The sequence below is a fragment of the Mustela lutreola genome, chromosome 6, assembly GCF_030435805.1.
Source record: "Mustela lutreola isolate mMusLut2 chromosome 6, mMusLut2.pri, whole genome shotgun sequence".
In the NCBI taxonomy this organism is placed as follows: Eukaryota; Metazoa; Chordata; class Mammalia; order Carnivora; family Mustelidae; genus Mustela; species Mustela lutreola.
The window spans coordinates 149,319,997-149,340,501 of NC_081295.1; the positions used below are offsets into that span (position 1 = coordinate 149,319,997).

The window sequence follows — 20,505 nt, forward strand, 5'->3', positions numbered from 1 at the left end:
TGCCCAAAAGCAAATGTTACAGAAACACATGATACTGTATTGCTACTGTGGGCACTTCCTGTATTGATAGACATTTCTCAAAGAATTGTGTCAAATTCTAACTAGCAGTGCTTTCTTTTCATTTAAATTCTCGAAAAGAGTGGCTGATGATCCAGTAATCACACTATAAAGTATTTACCCAAAGGATAAAGTATTTACCCAAAGGGTACAAAAATAGACTCGAAGGGACACATGTATTCCAAGGTTTATAGCAACATTATCAACTAGAGCTAAGTTATGGGAAGAGCCCAAATGTCTATTGACAGATGAAGGGATAAAGAAGATGTGGTGTATACGTACAACGGAATATTACTCAACCATAAAAAAGAATCAAGTCTTGTCATTTACAACAACGTGGATGGAGCTAGAGAGTCTTATGCTAAGCAAAAATAGTCAGAAAAAGACAAATACCATGTGATTTCACTAATATGTGGAACTTAAGAAACCAAACAGATGAACATGGGCGGGGGGGAGAGGCAAACCAGGAAATAGACTCTTAACTCTAGGGAACAAGCTGAGGGTTACTGGAGGGGAGGCGGACATGGGGATAGGTTAAATGGAGGATGGGGAGTAGGGAGGGCACTTGTTAGGATGAGCACTGCGTGTTGTATGTAAGTGATGAATCACTAAATTCGACACCCCCAGCTAATATTACAATGTATGTGAATTAACTGGAATTTAAATAAAAACTTAAGTAAATAAAAGGTGGCTGAAAGGGGGCTCTAATTGAGAGAAGTAATTGGTTTAAATTAGCAGATATCTGTCTTCTGTTTTCTCTAGTGGCCCTCTGTATTTATATATTGTTTATTTATTTATTTATTTGACTGTGAGAGAGAGACAGCGAGAGAGGGAACACAAGCAGGGGGAGTGGGAGAGGGAGAAGCAGGCTTCCTGCTGAGCAGGGAGCTTGATGTGAGGCTCGATCCCAGGACCCTGGGATCATGACCTGAGCCGAAGGCAGATGCTTAACGACTGAGCCACCCAGGCCCTGACCCTCTGTATTTATACAGGAAAAAATTCTGATTTTCTGGGTGGACAGGTGTGTACTGAGTGCATCCCATCTGATGCGCTGTGAGGGGTGCTTGGAAATTGGATAGGGAGATCCAGAAATATTTACTTGTGACATGCTATGGTTCTTTTTTAAAGATTTTATTTGACAGAGAGAGACACAGTGGGAGAAGGAACACAAGTAGGGGGAGCAGGAGAGCCTCCCATAGCTTCCCACGGCACAGGGAGCCCAATGTGGGGCTCGATCCCAGGACCCTGAGGTTATGACCTGAGCCGAAGGTAGATCCTTAGCTGAGCTACCCAGGAACCCCTCATGCTATGGTTCTGAGTGGAAGAAAGAGCTTGCTTCTCCTCTAGGGTAGCTCTTACTGGGGTTAAAGATCCCAGTCAGTTGTGCAAAAAGCAATTAATGATCAAAAAATGAGAATATAGCCAAATACCAATACTCTAGAAGAAGATACACACCTATGGGAGACAGGCAAGGTTACTTCAGGTCGAAGTACTTGTCTGTATGTGGAATGTTCAGGAAGGAGAAAAGGCTGGCCAGCAAATGTGGCTAAAGGAACTGTCACTGTTGCCCTTTCAATTTCTCCTCCTCTTGTGCTACGTTCTGTTCTTTGGTTGCCCACTCTGTGACCCCCACTTGATAGTGTTGAAGTTGGGTTTATATATTTAAATGTTTACTCTCAGTTTGGACAGTGTTCAGTGACGTGTCAGTAAACAGATTTGTGGGAGAAGCGGGGAGGCTCTGGTTTATGGTGTTTGCCAATTTCTGTAGTGTAAATACTCTCATCGTGGCTGATTTCTCAAGTGGGCTATTCATTTGATGTCACCGTATGCAGAGTTGACAAGATGGAGTAGGCTGTTGGCTCCTGGCAAGACCCCGATTTAGAAGGTGACTGCTGATGTCCTTGCTCGGTGTCTTCTTAAGTACAGCATCTTTATTACAGTATCTGGAAGGAGACTATTCGTTCCCTTTTATACCTTCCACACTCTGGCTGCCTACAGAGTTGTTATTCTGGGGACTGTTTTTTGTTTTTTATCTCTGTTTACGTGGTGCCTTAGCTCTCTCGAACTTCATCTCAGCATTTGCCATCTGGTTTGTACTGTGAGCAGGAGCGACCAGTTCTACTTCCTGCGTTTAGAGCTGATTGAAAGGGGAAACTTCATTATGGATACTCAGATAAGAAGAGCATTAAAATATTCCTGTCTTACAAATACCTTCTGTATATTACACATTCCTCCCCTCCACCCCTAAGAGCTGCTCATAGACAGTAATAGTTTATTTTATGTTATCTCATGGGGTGTTCTGTCAGTTATTGCATTGCTTTTTGAAAATATTTCATTAATTTAATTTACACAAGTACTCTTGTTCTTTTCACACTGAGATTTCTGAGAAGCAAACCTCTATTTTCATCTCTAAGGCTAGGGTCTCTAAAAAGTCCCTGAAATTGATCATTTGTTGAATGAACAATGAATAACAGACATTTGACTAAGTTTTCAGGCATATCAGCACAAGAAGTCAGGCCTCAAGAAGAAGTTTGGAATAGTCTAAATTAAAGCAAGATTGACACTCAGTCACAGCTTGGGTTCTGTAAGGAAGGACATTTGGGAGAAATCAAGGACTGAGTTTTTTGACACCATCCATCGATGGAACCAAAGGAAGCAGTACTGATGTGAAAGGAGAAGGTTGGTTGTGGGAAGAGAATAGAGAGGCTGGTGCCTTATGGAAGAGAGCCCCAAGAGTATCAGATAGAAGACAGAATGAGAACCGTTTGCTGGGGATGAGTAGAGGGATGGCTATTTTAACTTTCAGAGAACAGTTTATTATGGAACTGGGAAGAAAAAGTTTACTTTAGTAAAGGAATGAGAATCAGTGAATCTGGATCACTCATCCAAGGACTGACATGAAACAGGAAGGTGAAATGGATGTTAGGTACAAGGAGACAGTAAGCAGGGTTCTAGCAAGGGTAATTATTGTTCACTTTAATGTTAGAAATTTTTTTTTGTTGTCACCCTTATAAGTGACACTTCATAAAGGAGGTTTAATTTTGAGAGTGCTATATGTAAAGTTCCATGTTTTGCCAAGTTGGTGTCTTTCCAAATGTAGAGAGCCTAACTGAGGTAGGTGGAGATTTTTAGAGTCTAATAACGATCGTAACATACTTTCAACACCAGGACTGGTATTGGATGGTTTTAGTGTGCTATGTACATCTGTTGATGAAAGCACTAGAAGAGAATGGAAAATAAATTCCAGTGCAAGGCAATTCAAGATGGTATTAGTGGTGTGTGTATTTTAAGGCAATTGTTGGCAGAGGACTATATCTAGCTTTTGCAAAAAACCAAGAATGACTGCTATAAATCAACAGGAAGCATCCCATCACTGTGTCAGTGTATTGGAGCACACAAATAAAATAAGTATTCCTTGCCTACAACCTAAAGAGAGAAAGGCCATCTCCATGAAGAGACTAGAGCACAGCAATGAACAAGATGCTGGTTCTGTGACAGCAAAATTAAGACAAGTATGTTGTAGTTCCTTTATTTTTTTCTTTAATCTTTTTTTTTTTTTAAGACTTTATTTGTTTATGTGACAGGGAGAAAGAAAGTGAGAGCAGGCACACAAGCAGGGGGAGTGGGAGAAGAAGAAGCAGGCTCCCTGACAAGCAGGGAGCCCGATGTGGGCCTCGATCCCAGGACCCTGGGATCATGACCTGAGCCGAATACAATGACTGAGCCACCCAGGTGCCCCATGTAGTAGGTCCTTTAAGAATGGATAGGCTATAACTTGGTTAAAGATGATATTATTTTTAGGGTAAGGAAAAGCCTACAATGAGAATTGAATATATGGAGAAGAATGTGAAACAGAGGGGAAATTTGAATACTAAAAGGAGATGGTTTTCCAGGGAAGAGCTTAGATCCAGAATTATTGTATTAGTCTATCATTCAATACCAGATTGATAGTAGCCTTTAATTTTTAAAATTTTTAAAAAGATTTTATCTATTTATTTGAGAGAGGGAGAGTGAGCGGGAGAAGCAGACTCCTTGCTGAACAGCAAGCCTGATGTGGGACTCATTCTCAGGACCCTGAGATCATGACCTGAGCTGAAGGCAGATGCTTAACTGATTGAACTATGCAGGCAACCTTATTTATTTATTTTAGAGAGAGTGTGCAAGCACGGGGAGGGTAGGAGGGGCAGTGAGGGAGAGAGAGAATCTTGAGCAAACTCCCCACTGAGCACAGAGCCCAAAGCCGGGCTTGATCTCCTGACTTTGAGATCATGACCTGAGCCCAAACCAAGAGTCAGATGCCTAACCGACTGACCACCCAGATGCCATTGTTAGTCGCCTTTTAAAACTAGCTTTAAAAATTATAAAAGTAGTATTTTTTCCTGTTTCTTCTTAAAATTCAAGTTTAGGGGCATGTGTATGTCTCAGCTGGTTAAGCAGCTGCTTTTGGCTCAGGTCATGATCTCAGGGTCCTGGGATTGAGCCCTGCATCTGGATCCTGGCTCAGTGGGGAGCCTGCTTCCCCCTCTCCCTCTGCCCCCTCAACTCATGCTCTCTCTCTCTTTCTCTCTCAAATAAATAAAATATTAAAAAAAAAAAAACAAATTCAAGTTTAGTATTAAACTAAATCTTTGCCTCTGATTACAACCCCTGCCCTTTATTCAAGGATAACTCTTCTTATGCTTCTTAGATTTTCTGAAAATGTTAAAACATATTTCTATATATACATGGTCTTATAAACATGGTTCATTTATACTCTTCCTCAATCTGCATTTTTGAACTGGCAGTATATCTTTGGGATCTTTCCATATTGTCACATCAGTTCCCCTTATTTTATTTTATTTTTTTTTATAGATTTTTAAAAAAGATTTTATTTATTTATTTGACAGAGATCACAAGTAGGCAGAGAGGTGGGGGTTGGGGGGGAAGCAGGCTCCCTGCAGAGCAGAGAGCCCGATGTGGTGCTCGATCCCAAAACCCTGGGATCATGACCTGAGCTGAAGGCAGAGGCTTTAACCCACTGAGCCACCCAGGCGCTCCTGTTCACCTTATTTTAGAGCTACACAGTGTTCAGCTATGTGGATGTCTATTATTTGTCTAGTAATCTACCCAAAAGCCTTACGGGTCTGGCACAGGGTGTTAATTTTTTAAAAAGGTTAATAAATAATAAAAATAAAATTTTATTATGGTAGATAAGTTTTTCGACAGGATGATGTGTGTAGTGTTTATTTTATTTCTATTTGCATACACACATTTCCTCGGGCCTCACTTATAAAGACTTCAAAGGTCTTCTCGGAGATGATCTCAGGGTACTTTAATCCCCTTTGTAAACTTACCAGCCGCACGGGAGGCGCAGTCCTCGTCTGACCTGGGCGTTCGCTCCCTGTTGCGAGAGGTAAGCTTATGGGTTGAGATGCTTTCGTCCGCAAGGAACAGAATGCCGGCTAACAAGGGCCTCAACCAGTGAAGGCCCGGAATTCTCTCGCGTACAGGAAATCCAGAGGTAGGCAGTGGCGGGTGTGGTTGACGGAGCGGCTCAACTTCTCCAACTCCTGTAATTTTCCCGTCAGAGTCCCCCACGGTCGGGGCGGCCCAGACATCACGGCTTCCCACGGCGGTGTTCACAGGCTCGCGGACGGAAGGGAGATTCTTGCCCGGCGTATCCGGAAGGAGCGCTAGTCCCAGAAGCCCCTTGCGGTCTTCCCTCACCTCCCATTGGCCAGAACCATGTCACATGACCACGCCCTGGCTGCGCAGAAGGCTGAGAGCGCAAGTCCGCTGCGCTGTGTGGCTCAGCCAGGAGGTTAGAAGGAAGCTGGGACAGACGTTGACCAGATACCGTAAAGGTGGTAGAGGAGTCCCTGACAGTTCTGGATAGAGTTAAAATCTGTCTCCTGGTGAACTCCACTTCGGGTATTGGTTAAGCTCCATAAGCTACCCCTACGGACCAAGACTTCCAACGAAGTGAGGAGGAGGCTGCAGGGTCTCCGTTTTGCCCCTTCCACCACCTCCTTCGCCTGATCGTTCCTGTTCTATCGAAGCGGAGGAAAGTCCAGAGCATCGCTGCCTTCTGCGGCCCAGACTCTTCCGTTGCTTTTTTGCACTGGAGTGTGCATCAGCTGCCTTATTTCCTAAGGTGTTTTTTTTTTTTTCTTTATGGGGATTCATTAAAATTTGTAACTGCTCCTGTATTTATGGTTTCTGCTTTTATTGTGGCAACCCGGATACCTGAACAATAAGTTGGTACAAACAAGCAGTTCAGAATGCCTACCAAATAATTTGGATTAGAATTATGAGAACAAGTTGTATCCTTGTATCTTTTGTACGGCGATGGGCAGGGATGTTGCAAATTTAACTATGAGTTTTCCCTTTCCGTATTGTCAGTCCTTTAAAAGACCTGGGATTTGGGGGCACGTGGGTGGCTCAGTTGTTAAACGTCAGCCTTTGGCTCAGGTCATGATCCTAGGATCCTAGGATCCTGGGATCCAGCGCTGCATGGGGCTCCCTGCTCAGTGGGGAGTCTGCTTCTCCCTCTCCCACTCCCCCTGCTTGTGTTTCCCTTTCTTGCTGTGTCTCTTTCTGTGAAATAAATACATAAAATTGTAGAAAAAAATTAAAAGGCCTGCGATTTGGAATGGGTGGTTAAGAAGGTAGGTGATGTGTGAGTCCTTAGCTCTAATTTATACACCAGCCTTCATTTCTTTGGACTTAGTGTTTGTGAAGCCGTTATAAGAGTTTGGAAAAAAAATATGTGTGGAAATAAAAGGTCAGGACCTTAGAGCAGAGGTGTGTGTCACTGTCCCCTTGATTTTCTAACTAGCCTTTCTCAAACTTTCAGGGATTTCTTTCAAGGGTCCATCTCTCTTGGGGTCTGAGCACCTGTGAATCATAGGCTTCCGTTTTCTGATTTTATTTGCCTCATCGTTCTCCAACCCCTATTCCCCAGAATTATTAGATAAGAAAGTAAGTGTGAGGGTTCTCTTTCTGAATGAAAACCTGTAATAAGCATGGATCTGATTGCTGTCTTTTCTAGACGAGAGATTAATGGAGACAGTGTTTGCTGGAACATTTTGGACTTATTTCCCCTGATACTGAATTTGTAAAATTATTACCTTTAAAACTAAGCTCATCCTTAATGCCTTCATTTCCTTTTCGCACCACTCTTTGGGTCTGTTTGCCTCCTGTGTGGAAATTTCCAAGAATCATAAGCCTTAGGAGATTTAAAACTGGAATCCATCAGTTTAAAATTTGCAAAATACATTGGTTCAGAGAAAAAAGGCTACTCTGTTCCTCAAATAACATCATTTTTACATGATATGTTCCCTTAAAGGTCACATTGTAAGACAAGAATGTGAGGACTGTTATTGAATAGAAAAATGGAAAACCAAACAAGATTTGTAAACATTTGAATAGAATGACAGTCGGCTTACCCCCAACTCCATATTCCTTCCTACAGGCCACTTGGATGTGGTTGGTATAGTCTATAATTGAGTATCATTTTATGGTCTGTGAAACCTTTTGATTTCAGATCTTCTGAGTCTTTTACAAATATCTCTAACTAGCATATGGTAGGAGAACAGAATATCCAAATGGACAGCTAATCTGACTTCTTGGCTAAGCCACACCAGGCACTGTTTGGTCCTTCAACTATTTGATTTCTTCCTTGTTCTTTCAGTTCCCTCTAAAAAAGGTAGGAAGAAACCTCACTGCTTATTTCTCAGTCCCAGAATGTCCCCAAATCCCATGAATTTTTTTATTTCTTCTTCTTTCTCAGTCCCAAAGTCCCAAAATCCCATGAATTTCTTTTTCCTTTTGCTTCTGTAGGTCCTTCAGGTCCAGTTTTCCTCCAAGATAATACCCCCAAATAGTTGTAGCAGGGACTTAAGATTTTTGCCTACTTTGAGTGCTGAAAGATGAGAAGTATTCCAGAAGACTTGCTCATTTGGGTTAATGAGAACACTTCCTATCTGTTCGGAAGGGCAGTGGTGGCCTCTCCCACTAGTACCTACTTTCAGAAACATGGCAGAGCTGAGTGGCCTCGTAGGTCTGGGTCCATTATGAAGACCAAGAGTAGAAATCACTGCCCTCGGTTGTACTAACCTTCCATAAATATTAGCCTATAAAAGAGAAGAAGGAACGGGGGGAAGTCTAGGCCCGTACGAAAGACACATAGACCGTCACATTTTCTTTGTTTATGCTCTAGAAGTTCACCTGGACCCCCACCGAACGTGGTGTCCTGTCGCAGACTGTCAGACCGTGTGCCCTGTTGCCTCCGGTGACCCAGGACAGCCCGTGCAGGTGGAGTGCCCTTCTTGTCACCTGAAGTTCTGCTCCTGTTGCAAGGATGCTTGGCACGCAGAGGTCTCCTGTAGAGATAGTCAGCCCATCGTCCTGCCAACAGAGCACAGGTAAGAAAGGAGAGACGGTCTTTGTGATTATTCACCCCAAATAGGTCACTTGGAGAAGGAGTTCTCTTGTGATGGAATTCAGAGATGGGTTCTTTCCCCCGTGGAACTTCCCTGAGAAGTGTCTCCGAACTGGGAAGTTGTTAACAAAGAGTAACCGACACAGTCTTTCTAAGGGGATTTTAGGTATTTACCCCTGGAGACTCTCCCAGATACCGCTGAAATGAGGGTCTGAATGCATTTTGATTTTTCTTCAGGTTGGAAGGCCCACGGCCCACTGGTTTTCAATAGCAAGGCATGGCTTGTCCACAGCCGTTTGCTTAGAAGCCATGAGCACCTGCCGTGGATTTCTTCCTGCTTGCAAAGTGATGCGGAAATTACTTTGTGACCTGACCGTGTGGCAGCTTGTGGAGTGTGCCAGCCCTATCGGAGAGAGCACAATAGAAGCAGCAGGCCTTCAGGGGCTCAGTGCTCAATACCCAGGTCTTAGAGGAAAAGAGCTACATCCCCTATACGTGGTGCCCTGCAAAGACGGTGCCAAAGTTCAGAGTCAGTGACAATGAGAAGCAGTTAAATCTGTACCTTTCAGTACAAAGGGTTTTTACGGCAGCAGAAGGGCCCAGAGTGAGAGACCTTTGTGCACGATCCCTGGCTTTGCTGGAGGCTCCGGCTGTTCTGCATCAGCGAGAACAGAGGCACCGGTGTGCCCAGTCCAGTTGGCTGGCTCACCCCACACCCTCAGAGAGTGTGGAACCGTTCTTCAGGAACGGGAGTGCTACCTGGCTAGGATACTGTGCTTGAATCTGGGACCAAACAAACAAGAGGAAAACTAGACCTAGTGCCCGGGGCAGGCACACGCCTTCTTAGCCAGTATCCTCTGCATGTGACCGATAGGTCTGCGGGCATCATGGGACAAGGGGAAGATCCCAGAGCAGAGAGGGGTTGGATTCTCTTTCTTATTTTTATTTTTTAAGGTTTTACTTATTTAAGAAAGAGCATTGTGGGGGTGGGGGGAGTCAGAGGGAGAAGCAGAGAGCCAATGTGTGGCTTTATCCCCGGACTCTGGGATCGTGAACCGAGCTGCAGGCAGATGCCCAACTGGCTGAGCCACCCGGGCACCCTGAGAGGTTGAGTTCTGACATGGTCACTTGGTATCGGCGGGACCTCATGGAAGTCACTCAGCCTCTGTGAGTCTGCTTCTTTATTTGGGGGGAAAAAAAAGATGGTGGGGGAAAGAATTAAAATAGTAACTGTCCCACTGCTATAATACGGTTATGGTGAGTACCAAACCCGATCCTGGATCCAAGGACGCTTTGTGAACTTGATGTCTCCTTGAACCGGGGGCTGGTTCTGATGAACGCTAGCTAATGTGCAGCACAGCGCTGTGGCTCCCCTAACCACACCCCCCATGTGTTCCACTTATTTTCCATGCCTCTTAAGGCTGTGAGCCTGCGCTGATCTAGGCATCTGTCGGGAACAAGTCTCTTTAATGAGGCTGGGCATTGATTTTCAGGTATTGATTCTTGCATCCCGTGACCTGTTCCATTTCTTTATCAGAACAGATTGCCAGGAAGATTTGTCTATGCCATGTCAGATCCAGAACTGGTTTTTCTGTTGTGTAGCAGAATGCTTGTGCTTTTGCTTTAGACAGTGTGTGCTCAGGGAATGAAATACTAACATGGCCAAATAAGGAACTAAGTCAGGCGTGGAAAGTACAATTATAGCATGACTCCTAGCCAAAGATACATAAATTAAGGTTCTTTTTTGTTTTGAGTTATCTGAATGACTAATAATCTGTGTCCCTCCTATTTTTACCCCCACCCTCTTCCATGGAAGTGAATTAAGCTCAGATGAGGGAGAGGCCACTACCTCACCCATCAGGAGCCCTAAGAATTCAATTGGTGCCCATAAAGTGGAATCTAGAACGGCTTTAGTGACATGTTGAATTAATGACACTCGGCCCACTCTTCCCCAGCCCTGGTCAGCGGACACCCTTGTAGTTCTAGCAGCATTTTTGACTCCCCCACCCCCCAATAATTTCTCATCCATTTTGTTTCTAGGGCCCTCTTTGGGACAGACGCAGAAGCCCCCATCAAGCAGTGCCCCGTTTGTCGGGTTTACATCGAACGCAACGAGGGCTGTGCCCAGATGATGTGCAAGAATTGCAAACACACGTTTTGCTGGTACTGTCTCCAGAACCTGGACGTAAGTGCCACCTGGAAGCATCTTCTCCTGTGGCCTCTCTTCATCATATCTGTGTGCCCATCGGGATCCTCCAGGCTTTCCTTTTAAAATCTTGAGTCTATGTTTATCCTGCAAAAGAAGGTTATTTTTCTTAAGGAGTCTTTCTGAGGCTGCTACTTAAATGTCTAGCAGATGTCCCTTTGAGTTTCTTCACTGTGTCAGCTTAGCTTTAAAGGCAAGCTTTCGTTTTAGGGACAGCTTCTGTGTTGGGGGCACTGTCTCCTCTTATCACGTAGAGAGCCGCCAGTGTATTCATTTATTTTGCTGCTGTCACAAATCACCGCATACGTAGTGGCTTAAAACAGCAGAGATTTTTTTGGCTTTAGTTCTATCCTCTGGAAATCTGATGTGTGTCTCACTGGACTAAAATCAAGGTGTCCTCAGGGCTGCATTCTTTTCTGGATTCCAGGGGAGAATCCATTTCTGGGTTTTGTAGCTTCTAGAAGCTGCCCACATTCATTGGCTTGTGGCCCCTTTCTCCAGCTGTGAAGCCAGCCACATCACGTCTCCCTGACCCCTTCTTCCTTTGTCGCAGCTCCCTCTGACCACAGCTGGGAAAGCTGCTCTGCCCTTAAGGACCCTCTGATGAGATTGGCCACATCTGGATGAAAGAGTGATTAGACTGGTCACATCTGGATGATACAGGCTGTTCTCCGCCATCTCGAGCTCTTACTTTAATCACCTGTGTAAAGTCCCTTTTTCCACAAAAGCCAACAAATTCTCAAATTCTGGAGAGTAGGCCACGGGCATCAGTAGGGGAGCATTTTTTCTGCCTACCATAATTTGGTTCTCTTCCTCTTTTTGAATTTACAGAAGAAAGCCACTCAAATCAAGGGGATGTCTTAAATAACCATTCATTGGCATGACTGTGGTCTTGCTCTGGTTTTGTTAGGGCTCCATTCCCGGATAACGGGGTCTGCCTCAGTGACTCTTTCCCCCTCACCATTGGTGAAGCACACCTGGCCCAGGTCAGGTGCGGCTCAGGCAGTCCCAAGCCGAGGCTCATGGTAACCTCAGAGGTAAAAAGTGTTGTGAAGGATGGCTGAGCAGATCTCTCTCCCTGGTGTTTCTTCTAGCACGAATAAGAAGAGATAGTTCCTATTCTGGCAATGTGGACCAGTGAAATATGTCCATACCAGAGTGAGCTCTCCGTCATGGTGAACATTCTTTTCCCAATTTCTCTCTCTCTCTCTTTTTTTTTTTTTTTTGCAAGATTTATTTATTTATTTTAGAGAGAGAATGAGAGCAAGCGAGTGCAAGTTGGGGGAAGGGTAAAAGGAGAGAGAGAATCTCAAGCAGACTCCACACTGAGCATAGAGCCAGATGCGGGGCTCGGTCACATGACTTTGAGGTCACAGCCTGAGCCGGAATCAAGAGCCAGACACCCAACCGCCTGAGCCATCCGGGCGTTGCGCACAATTTTTCGTTTCAGTTGCCTGGTTGGCTTCAGTCTGATAAGCGGCTCTGGTGATCCTTTAATATTAGTGAGTCTGTGTGTGGCTATTATGGGATGCATGCTGGCTGCCACAGGTCTGATTTTTAAGTGAAAATTAGACAAGTTGTTTCAGATGATATCTGTGTGGAAGAATTTTAATCAGCCCGATCTTGGCGTTTCAAGCTGAGGTATAAATTAGGGGAAAGAAAACGGACATTTCAGGCTGTGGAATCTCAGCAGTGTTTTTATTTATTTATTTATTTGGTTAATTCCATTGATCCTAAGCCCTTGAATGTATGTGTGATATTTGAGACCCATTATGATTCCTGACGTGTGATACTCTGGCCGAGGTTTTCACTGACTGTACACCCCTCGTGTTTTTACAAAAGAAAGACATCTTTTCTGTTTGCCCTCAGGTTTAACCAGAACATTAATTGGGTTCATATCCCAAGGAGGCTGGGCCCATGAGGTTCTTTTTAAGAAGCAAGAATGTAAGGGAATAAAGATGTGTGCCAGATCCCCCCATCCTTTGGCTGAAATATGTTTGGGGTATGGTGTTGCAAGGAACACACTGTTCTGTTACTTGGACTGTTCCGGTGCTCGAGTTGAAATGGCACAGATGTTAAAAGCCTGGATACACAGACTTCAAATACTGAAGCATCTTTTTCTGGTCATTGTTTTCTGAGATCTAGTTTTCTTGGTTTTCGCCGGGGGCACTGGCTTGTTGGTCATGATGTTTTTCTCTCGACAAGTGTTCTATGTCAGATGGTGGTGTTGATCTTTGTTTATAGGAAAGTGTCAGAGCCTGGGTCTGGGAGCAGGATGATTGTCCAAGAGCCAAGCCTGAGACAGACGCCCCAACGGAGTGATCTCTGAGTTTGGCTGAGGTGTTGAGTTTGCGTTCGGTTGACGAAGTGTTCTTGATCTGCTCTGGGGGCCTCAGACACTTGTCCCTTTCCATCATCTCTTCTCTCCCCTGTGATTTCAATTTCTACTAACATCCCCATGTGCTCAGCTGTGTCCCATTTAAAAACGTGTCCCATTTTTCGCAAGCCTGCATGACTCTCTTACTACCATTCTCTTTCTCTCTTCCTCTCTTGGAAGAAACTCAAAACAGCATAATTGCCTCTCATCCTGGATACTTACCTCCAGTCCTTTGAAATGCACTTAGCCTGCCACATTGTCACAGACTTGACTGTGCTTTGCCAAGGCTTTGAGTACTGTCTTTTGGGTAAAATTTAATGGATGTTCCAGTCCTCCTCTAACCTCGAGTCTCCACTGCCTTTGACGTCTTGACCGCCTCTGCTTCAGTGATGACGTCTCTTCTGATTTCCCTTCTACATTTCTGGCTACTTCTGTTTCCTTTCCAGGTGCTCCTGACTCATTCTTTTCTTTCTTTCTTTCTTTTTTTTTTTTTTTTAGAGTGAGAGAGCAAGAAGGGGTAGGGGCAGAGGAAGAGGGAGAGAAAGGATCTTAAGCAGGCTCTGCACTGGGCATGGGGCTCTATCTCACAACTCCAAGATCATGACCTGAGCCGAACTCAAAAGTCAGATGCTTAACCAACGGAGGCGCCCAGGTGCCCCCTCCTTACGTCCTCTTTGCCTGCCTGTCTACACTCTCTCCCTGGGTGATCTCATCTACTTCTGTGGTTTTTCTCCACCCCACGTACGCTGACTCCCATCTTTCCCCCCAAATTCTCATCTGTGTAATCAGCTGCCTTTTGAACAATACGGCTTGAGTATCTCTTGAGTTTAACTGTCCAAAGTGTGGCCATCATCTTCCCAACAAAGTTCATCTCTCTGTTGTCATTTCTCTCGACCAGGCTCCTGCCTCTGTCCGGGGGCTTTGCTCTCATCTGTGATTTCTTCTCCTTCTTCCCCCATTGAGTTAGTAACCTTCCTAGGACCCCCTGCCTGTGTTTCCCATCTCAGCCGCTGGCATTTTTTCCCAGATACTCTCCACTCGAAATCTCCATTCCACGTCACACCTGTTCTAGGGCCACCTTTCAAAGATGGTTGGTCAGGACTCTAATCCTTTCTAGACTCAGTCAAAGATGGTTGGTCAGGACTCTAATCCTTTCCAGACTCAGTCAAGGGTCTTGATGATTGGGATCTGTTTTCACTCCATGATTTGTGAAAGTACTGAGACATAGTCTAGAGATCGTGGCCTCGGAATTCCCAGAGGCCACCATTTGTATTCCCGGAAAGAGCCTTTGCTTTCCACCACGGCCATCTGATGTGGTTAGTGTTTAGCCCTCTGTTCAGAAGAGCGTGTTTACTGAAACCTCTCTCTTTGTTTTCCAGAATGACATTTTCCTCAGACATTACGACAAAGGGCCATGCAGGAACAAGCTGGGCCACTCGAGAGCCTCAGTGATGTGGAACCGAACGCAGGTACCCTGACCTTTAAGGGAGCAGGAGCTGTGTGGGACTAGGGACGGCTTAAAAAGCCCACCCCGTCCTCCTCTCCACCCTGTTCTCTGCTTACCTGTCCCAGCCGGGGAGGCTCTGCGGGGCTCTGGGCCAGGGTCCGCAGCTGCCTGCAGCTAGTTCAGGAGCACGATCCCCTTGAGGGTAGGGCGAGGGGCAGGGCCCCAGAGCGGCCCAGGAATTAACAGTGACCTGCAGAATCCAGGCAGATACTCTCTCCTCTTTAAAAAAAGGAGAGAATGACTTTCGTAAAGCCCTGTAAGTCGTATTTCTTATAAAAGGCAGTTCTCTAAAATCCTGTGGGCCCCTGCTGGAGCTTCGATCCCTCTGCACATGCCATTGTGGGTTTCTCTGGGAAGTTCAGAGGGCGTCCTGGTTTATTTTTAATCGTGTTTGATATTTATTAAAGACTACGTTCCTTTTAAGGGCGTCAGTGTTAATAGCCTCAGAATCATGTTAGCATCCCTATGAGGCTGTCGAGGAGACTCGGGTAGGGAGAGCGCCAACAGCTCGGGGTGACACAGAGCCCGTGCCGGAGCTCAGGTTAGCGTCCGGTTTCTTCCTCTCACCTAGGATCTAGTCCCTGGCTCATATCTGGTTCAGGTCATGCCGGGCACTGGCTGAAAGGTCCCATAACTGTGACTCTTTCATATGCCTTAGGTGGTGTCTTCGTTCAGGCTGCCAGAATAAATTACCATAAAACTGGGTGGTTTGAAAAATAGACACGTATTTATCCCAGTTCTGGAGATAAGAAGCCTGAGTTGAAGGTACCAGAATGGTTGGGTTCTGGCAAGGACCCTCTTCCTGATCTGCAGATGGCCTTCTTGTCACCATGTCCTCACATGGTGCCGTGCGTGGGAGGTGGGGGGAAGCCAGCGCTCTGATAATCTCTCTTTGTAAGGGCACTAATCCCACTGTGAGGGCTCCACCCTCCAGTCCTAATTACCTCCCAAAGGCCTTCATTTCCAAATACCATTATATTGGACATTAAGGTTTCAACATGGGAATTTTTGCGGGGTAGGGGCGGAGACAAGCATTCCGTCTGTAGTGGACGGTTCGCTGCGCATCTAGGGAGACTTAAGTGCTGAAGTAGGCTTTTCTTCCGAATTTCCAGGTGGTGGGGATCCTCGTGGGACTGGGCATCATCGCCCTGGTGACTTCACCCTTGCTGCTCCTGGCTTCCCCGTGTATAATCTGCTGCGTCTGCAAGTCCTGTCGGGGCAAGAAGAAAAAGCATGACCCCTCCACGACCTAAAGGTCTCCGCTTCTGTGCACGTGCCACGGACGTCTGGGGTTATCATGAGAAGCACGGAGATAAAGCCCCACTTAGTGAACCTGCCCCCTCCTTGCCAAACTTTGGAAGTGCCTCTGTGTCCAGACTTTGAACTTGGCCTGCCTGTCTTTGGCATCAGAAAAGGCATCAGAAAAGCTTGTCTGAAGAGAAGGACCTGGGTTCTGCAGTCTCAGCCGGCGTCTCTGGAGCATGTCGGGAAGCTTTGGGGCTGCTGAGAAGGAGCTAACCCACCGTCACTTTATCTTCCGCAGGATCCCACTGGACTGTTCAACTTTCAGCCAAATTCGAAGAGCCCAAGTGAACGCTCAGTATCATCAGTGTGTTGTCACGCCATCTCAGTTTTGGCAACACACATCGTAACTCATCAGCTAGAATCTGTTCTATGTTGATTTGACCCCCATGAGAAATATGGGAGAAACCCGGCTCCCCATAGGAGGGAAAGGATAACACTGTTTAAGGGGACGTTGTCGTAAGTGCCAAGCAGCAGGAGTGGGTCTGTTGGTTCTGCCTCTGCGGGCTCCCGGGGCTGCTGTTCCCGGCATTCTCACAGTGACTTGGCAGAAACACAATAGGTTTCTTCCCGTGTAATTTCTGCTTCTGCTGTGCAGAGGGAGTTGTCCCTTCCAAGCGAAGGGGTTGCGTCTACTCAAACAGTGCGGTCTGATCCAGTAGCTCTCCCTTGGCCAGTGCACCTTGGTAAAGGTGATCAACTGTCCTCCTACAGCCAGTAGCTGTGGAGGACAATCCTATAAACCAGGATTGGTTTATAGGCAACATGGGTCAAGTGGCTGAGGGGTCAAGGGTACCCTTCATCATAGGTAACAGAGACCTTTCCTGAGCTCTGTGTTCATGCATCCCACACAGAGTTGGCCCTAAAAGTACACACCAGGATTACGTATCCAAGTCCATGTGTACATCAGTCCGCTAAGCTGCTGCCTACCTAGAATTTCCATCCGTTGGGCATGCGTGAGTCTATCCAGTGGTACACAGAATATAAATGTTTCCTCAAAGCCATCCTGTCTTTCCTTCTGGGACAAATGTGATTTATTATAAGTCAACCTGAAGGGTTTGTTCTTTTGCATATTATATATGTAAATTTTGGTTGCAAGTTCGTAACTCACCCAATGGTATAGACTCATAAACCTAACTCTTTTAAAACAACGCCTAGTTCAAAGTCACGCCATCTCAGTTTTGTAAAAACACCGATAATCTGGTTACTTACATCTCTGCAGACACAGCTCAGAGCCGCTCTCTTCTTCGCAGTTTCGTATCGCTCTTCCAGCTTCTGGTAGGGCAGTCCAGACTCTTCCTGTGTGTACAAGAAATGGGAAAAAATAACAAAAAAAAATGCAAGAAATAAAATGTAAATGCTTTCTGTATCATAAATGCTTTGGGTTGGTATCGCCTTATGGCAACTTCTTTTTCCCATTATCAGATTTTTGAATACACGGGTTTTGAAAAGATAATAAGCTTTTCTCCATTGACAGGATTACCTAATTGCCCTTAGCAACGGAGCCTGGTGCTTCATGGGAATTTGTAAGATGCTCGTAGAGAGCTCTCCTTGAAGCCGGCGACACCTTCACGAGGGACTGTCAGAACCCATCCTACTTCCCCAAGGTAACTGGGTAATTGGTTATTAAATTGCTGCTATCTTGGACCTATTATTAAAGAACAGTGCTTTGCCTACGTAATGGAATGTATCCTGAGTGGGGGTGGGCATATTTAAGGAACTTGAGTTCACACGTACATATCGATACCTGATTTGTGTGCAGTACATCTCTCGGTCGTGTACATTTTTATTTACCATTTGTATAAAATATAGATGAGAACTCTGGGAAAACTTTTGAATGGCAACCAACCAAAAACATTTTTAATCATTTTTTGGAAATGTCTCAATATTAGGTGTCTTTATTTTCCTTTGAAACTCTGAACGCTTCAGAACAAGAGTACCCTCTTCTATCAATGTATTTCATATTAGTAGAAAGACAAGTGTACATGTATTTGAATAATTTGCTTTGTCTTAACACTGCCTCATTATAGCAAAGGGCATTTATAACTGCTCAGGGGATCACAGGAACTCAATGAAATTGCATTTTTGTATCAAGTATGTCTGTCGTGGCAATGTCCTCCAGCACGAGTGAACTCTCTAAGCTCGAGTCCACAAAGAATCTTTAAACAGGGGCTCATTTCGAATAACCTAACATCCTATGTTACCAGAGGCAGTGCTCCCAAATTTGGAGTAAAAGGTAGGAGAAAACATCCATACTGTTTCCTTGGCCAAACTGAAGGAATCTGTCTTCTCACAGAGATGCTGTAACAAAATCAGCTACTTTTTCATAGGGCACAGGGAGTGGGGGTTGTTTGTGAGACAGATTTTTTAACAACCAGATTTAAGTTTTTAAATGTCGAAAAGTACCTGGAAGATCGTGACTTCTTCCTTATGTGGCTACGGGAATTGGCCTGTGTAAGACCGTCAGAATCCACAGGGATGGGCTTGTGGGTTAGACCGAGATAGATCTCTGTGCCTCAAAGGGCAAGGTGTAAGCCGAGCTGGAAACTTTGTTTATAAAGGAGAGAACTGGCAACGTGGATAACAGATAGATGCTCTCATTTGGGATAATTGGCCAGTGAGAGAGTTTAACCTGCCTCCTTCCTCTGTCAGTCCTATATTCTCCTGGTGATTCTCTTTCTATACTAGGAAGAAATACGGGCCTACATGATCATGTTTGGATGTCGTGGCAAAAAAAAATTTCTGTCTGGAGTAGTATAGTCTCTTTGAAATAGAAATCAAAACTCCTTCACCAAATTCTAATCTGGAGGTAATAACCCCCCCATCCAGAAACACTAACAGATATAAAGGCACAACATCTAGCTGCTGCTCCTTCTGGGAATTTTTTTCTGGTTACTAGTAGGGAGATGAGGGGGAAAGGCATATGGAAGCAAATTTTAGAGTCGTAGGCATTATGTTTGTTCACGTAATGGGTGTTTGCTCTGGTGTTGAAATCTCTATTTCAATAAAGAGGCCTTTGAAGAACAAATAATTCACAGTGTGAATTTTCCTGTAGCCTGCATCATGAAAATTTTACCTATCTAGATTTGAAAATCTACATGTTTATTTGAATGTAAATCACTATTGCTTGGAACCCCAAATTGTCTCTTAAAGACTATTCAGACTCTATGTATTATTTTACCCTTCTGTACACAGTGCTTGACTTTCTGTTCATGAATGGATGCCTTTATGTATATAGAACCATGTATATATATATGTGTGTAGCTCTGAAGACAATTTCATAACGCCGTAGATGAGTGACCTTTTATAAAGCTGTCCAGTCGATACCTGTAGGCTGTTACATCTCATGTCGATTCATGATCCAGAAAGTTTTGTTATGTATTTAAGAAATTGCTGTTGTATTATATTTTTCTGAATTATTTGAGAAGAAAATAGCTGTTTGAGTCTCTGTAGCCCCAATAAATGCAGAGCAGGAAAGCAAGTGTGTTTAATTTATGTTGTGCTGCACCTTTCTAGACACGTTCAAGTTTATCCTCCAGGAGCCCACGAAGCACTATTAAATCCCAGGTTCAGAATTTGCAAAAAGCACCCAAATCTGCGGTACCAGTGTGGAAATAACTCTCACCACCTTGTTTCTTAAATAAGAGGAAGTATAACGCCTTCCCTTGTTGCACACATTTTTGTTGTATGTGGGATATCCGACACGCTCTGTGCACAGGCACTGATCATTATCCAGAGAAATAACCAATAATTCAGGTCTTTGATCATTCTGATAAAAAAAATGCTGCGAGGCATTAAAGCCATTAGTTCTAGAAATTGAGGTTTGGGCTACATACTCTCCATGGTTGGTTCCAATCTTCCACAAGTCTGCTGGAGGGATGTACTTCCTTGTTAAGAATGTTAGTGGATTTACATTAGTGTTAACTTAAGGTTATTTCCATTTGATTAGTATTCAAGGCAGGGCTCACCAAATGCTGAGTGCCAGAAGTTGGTTTCCAACTAGAACTTGTGCAAAGCTGAAAGCTCACATTCTGATCTGCTGGGATGGCGGCTCTTTATTGATTTGTATATGGTTGTATTAGGATACTGGGGACGAAGACTTAGGATTGACTTATAATTAAAATTCCATTTTCTGTTCATTCAGTTTTGAGGAAATCAGTAAGATTGTATTAAAAGATTTTTCCGTTATGGTTTCTTTTTTTTTTTTTTTTAATTTATTTATTTGACAGACAGAGATCACAAGTAGGCAGAGAGGCAGGCAGAGAGAGAGAGAAAGGGAAGCAGGCTCCCTGTGGAGCAGAGAGCCCGACGCGGGGCTTGATCCCAGGACGCTGAGATCATGAACTGAGCCGAAGGCAGTGGCTTAACCCACTGAGCCACCCAGGCGCCCCCATTATGGTTTCTTAATTTGCTTAATCCTTTCCTAGAATGTCAACATTTTTTCATGTTTAAAGTGTCTTTGCTAAACTTGAGTTAGCATCCCCAAAGAATGATTGAATGAACCATTTTAAACAGCAGTGATTTTAATCAGTGCCCAACCCACAAGCTCATTGCCATGTAAATTATGAGCCTAGTGAATCTGAAGAATTATAATTAGGTTTTTCTGTAATTCAATTAGTTTCATCTGTTAGATA

At 44.5% G+C, this 20,505-nt stretch overlaps 1 protein-coding gene across 3 annotated transcripts in view; it reads left to right on the forward strand.

Moving 5' to 3' along the window:
* The window catches only part of RNF144B (ring finger protein 144B), a 170,630-nt gene extending 151,282 nt beyond the window's left edge, over positions 1-19,348 (forward strand). For all 3 annotated transcript variants that reach the window (XM_059179433.1, XM_059179432.1, XM_059179434.1), the window contains 4 exons: positions 8,258-8,462; positions 10,520-10,664; positions 14,442-14,531; positions 15,682-19,348. In XM_059179433.1, coding sequence (XP_059035416.1) covers positions 8,258-8,462; positions 10,520-10,664; positions 14,442-14,531; positions 15,682-15,822 — 581 coding nt within the window. In that variant the 3' untranslated portion in view covers positions 15,823-19,348. The remainder of the gene's footprint in view (positions 1-8,257; positions 8,463-10,519; positions 10,665-14,441; positions 14,532-15,681) is intronic.
* The last annotated feature ends 1,157 nt before the right edge of the window (positions 19,349-20,505 follow it).